The sequence below is a fragment of the Humulus lupulus genome, chromosome 3 (assembly GCF_963169125.1).
Source record: "Humulus lupulus chromosome 3, drHumLupu1.1, whole genome shotgun sequence".
Lineage (NCBI taxonomy): Eukaryota > Viridiplantae > Streptophyta > Magnoliopsida > Rosales > Cannabaceae > Humulus > Humulus lupulus.
In genome coordinates this window covers 204,877,551-204,878,878 of record NC_084795.1, presented here as the reverse complement: position 1 = coordinate 204,878,878, position 1,328 = coordinate 204,877,551, and the positions used below count along the sequence as shown (strand labels likewise).

General features: G+C 38.5%; 1 protein-coding gene across 1 annotated transcript; it reads left to right on the top strand.

Annotated features, from left to right (window-relative positions):
- The first annotated feature begins 290 nt into the window (after positions 1-290).
- LOC133825336 (uncharacterized) lies at positions 291-899 on the top strand. Its single transcript, XM_062258294.1, has 2 exons — positions 291-625; positions 677-899. Exons 1-2 carry the CDS (start codon positions 291-293, stop codon positions 897-899), a joined length of 558 nt encoding a protein of 185 aa, XP_062114278.1.
- The last annotated feature ends 429 nt before the right edge of the window (positions 900-1,328 follow it).

Sequence of the window (1,328 nt, the reverse complement as noted above, 5' to 3'; positions counted from 1 at the left end):
CTAAGTAATTCGAAAACCTTTTGATCTTGGCCCATTTTTACAAATCGTTATGGTTGTACCATAGATACTCACTTCAAGACAATCATTAAGAAAGGTTTCCTTGACATCCACTTTCCATATGTCATATTCGTGATCAACTCCGTCAAGCTATAGCTTAGGCTCCAAGTGTTGGAAGGCCACCAACACAGGGAGTAGCGAATGAAGGACTACAACTAGCTATTCAACATGACCCTATATACGAAAATTATCAAACACTGCACACTCCACCTTATGAAGGAGAAGTGGATCCTATGGAAGCTGAGGAATGGATGAGTGCTATCGAATCAATTTTTAGAGTTATGAAAATCGAGGACAGAGCCAAGATATCCTACGCGTCACGCATGCTCAAGAAAAATGCCTGCTTTTGGTGGGAGAATTTGAAGCTAACCTTTGATGTGAGGACCATGTCATGGGCAGGATTTTTCAAGCCTTCAATGAGCCATTTTACAATGAAACCATCCAAGGTGGATGAATTTCTCAATCTAGTTCAAGGAGGCACATCTTTTTCTCAGTACGCACAACAGTTCAATAAGCTGGCCAAGTTTGCGGGAAATTTGGTAGCAAATGAAGAAGCTAAGGTTGACAAGTTGATGAGGGGTCTGAAACCTATGATAGCTCGTGATGTTTAAATTACTAGTACAGAGGCGATAACTTATGCCCAAGCTCTACAGAGAACATTGAAAGTTGAAAGAATGGAAGATAGAATTTGGAAGGAGAGTGTTTTGAGAAAGGAAGATCACAAGTCTGGACAACAAAATAATGGAAATAAGAGAAAGGGTCCTGAGAATCAGGGAAACAACAACCAGCTGGATAAGAAACCCAAAGGGTCATTCCAGAATCATCTTGCACAATCAGGGTAGAAGACGGAGTAAATCAACTGGAGCAAGTGTAACAAGAGGAACTTGTGAGAGTGCAAGGCTCACACCAAGAATTGTTATAATTGCGGGAAGGAATCCTCCAAGGGAAATCCATCCAAGGAAGCTGAACCAAAGATCAATGATAAGTTTGTACTGGCACGTGTTTTCGCACCAACCCAGAAAGAAGCCTAGGCAAGTACCTGATGCGTGTCATATGCTGTATCAAATTTACTAAGGATTTTATTTTCAGTATTACCGATTATTTATTATAACGGTAAATATCGGTTGAACCCATGAGGACTATTGATCAAATTATTATTCAAAACAACAACGAGAATTAAAAAAGGGATTTTACTTTCAAAATTCAATAGCATAAAGTAACAAACAAATAACAATTGATAATAACAATTTTAAAGATCAATTAAAAATTAT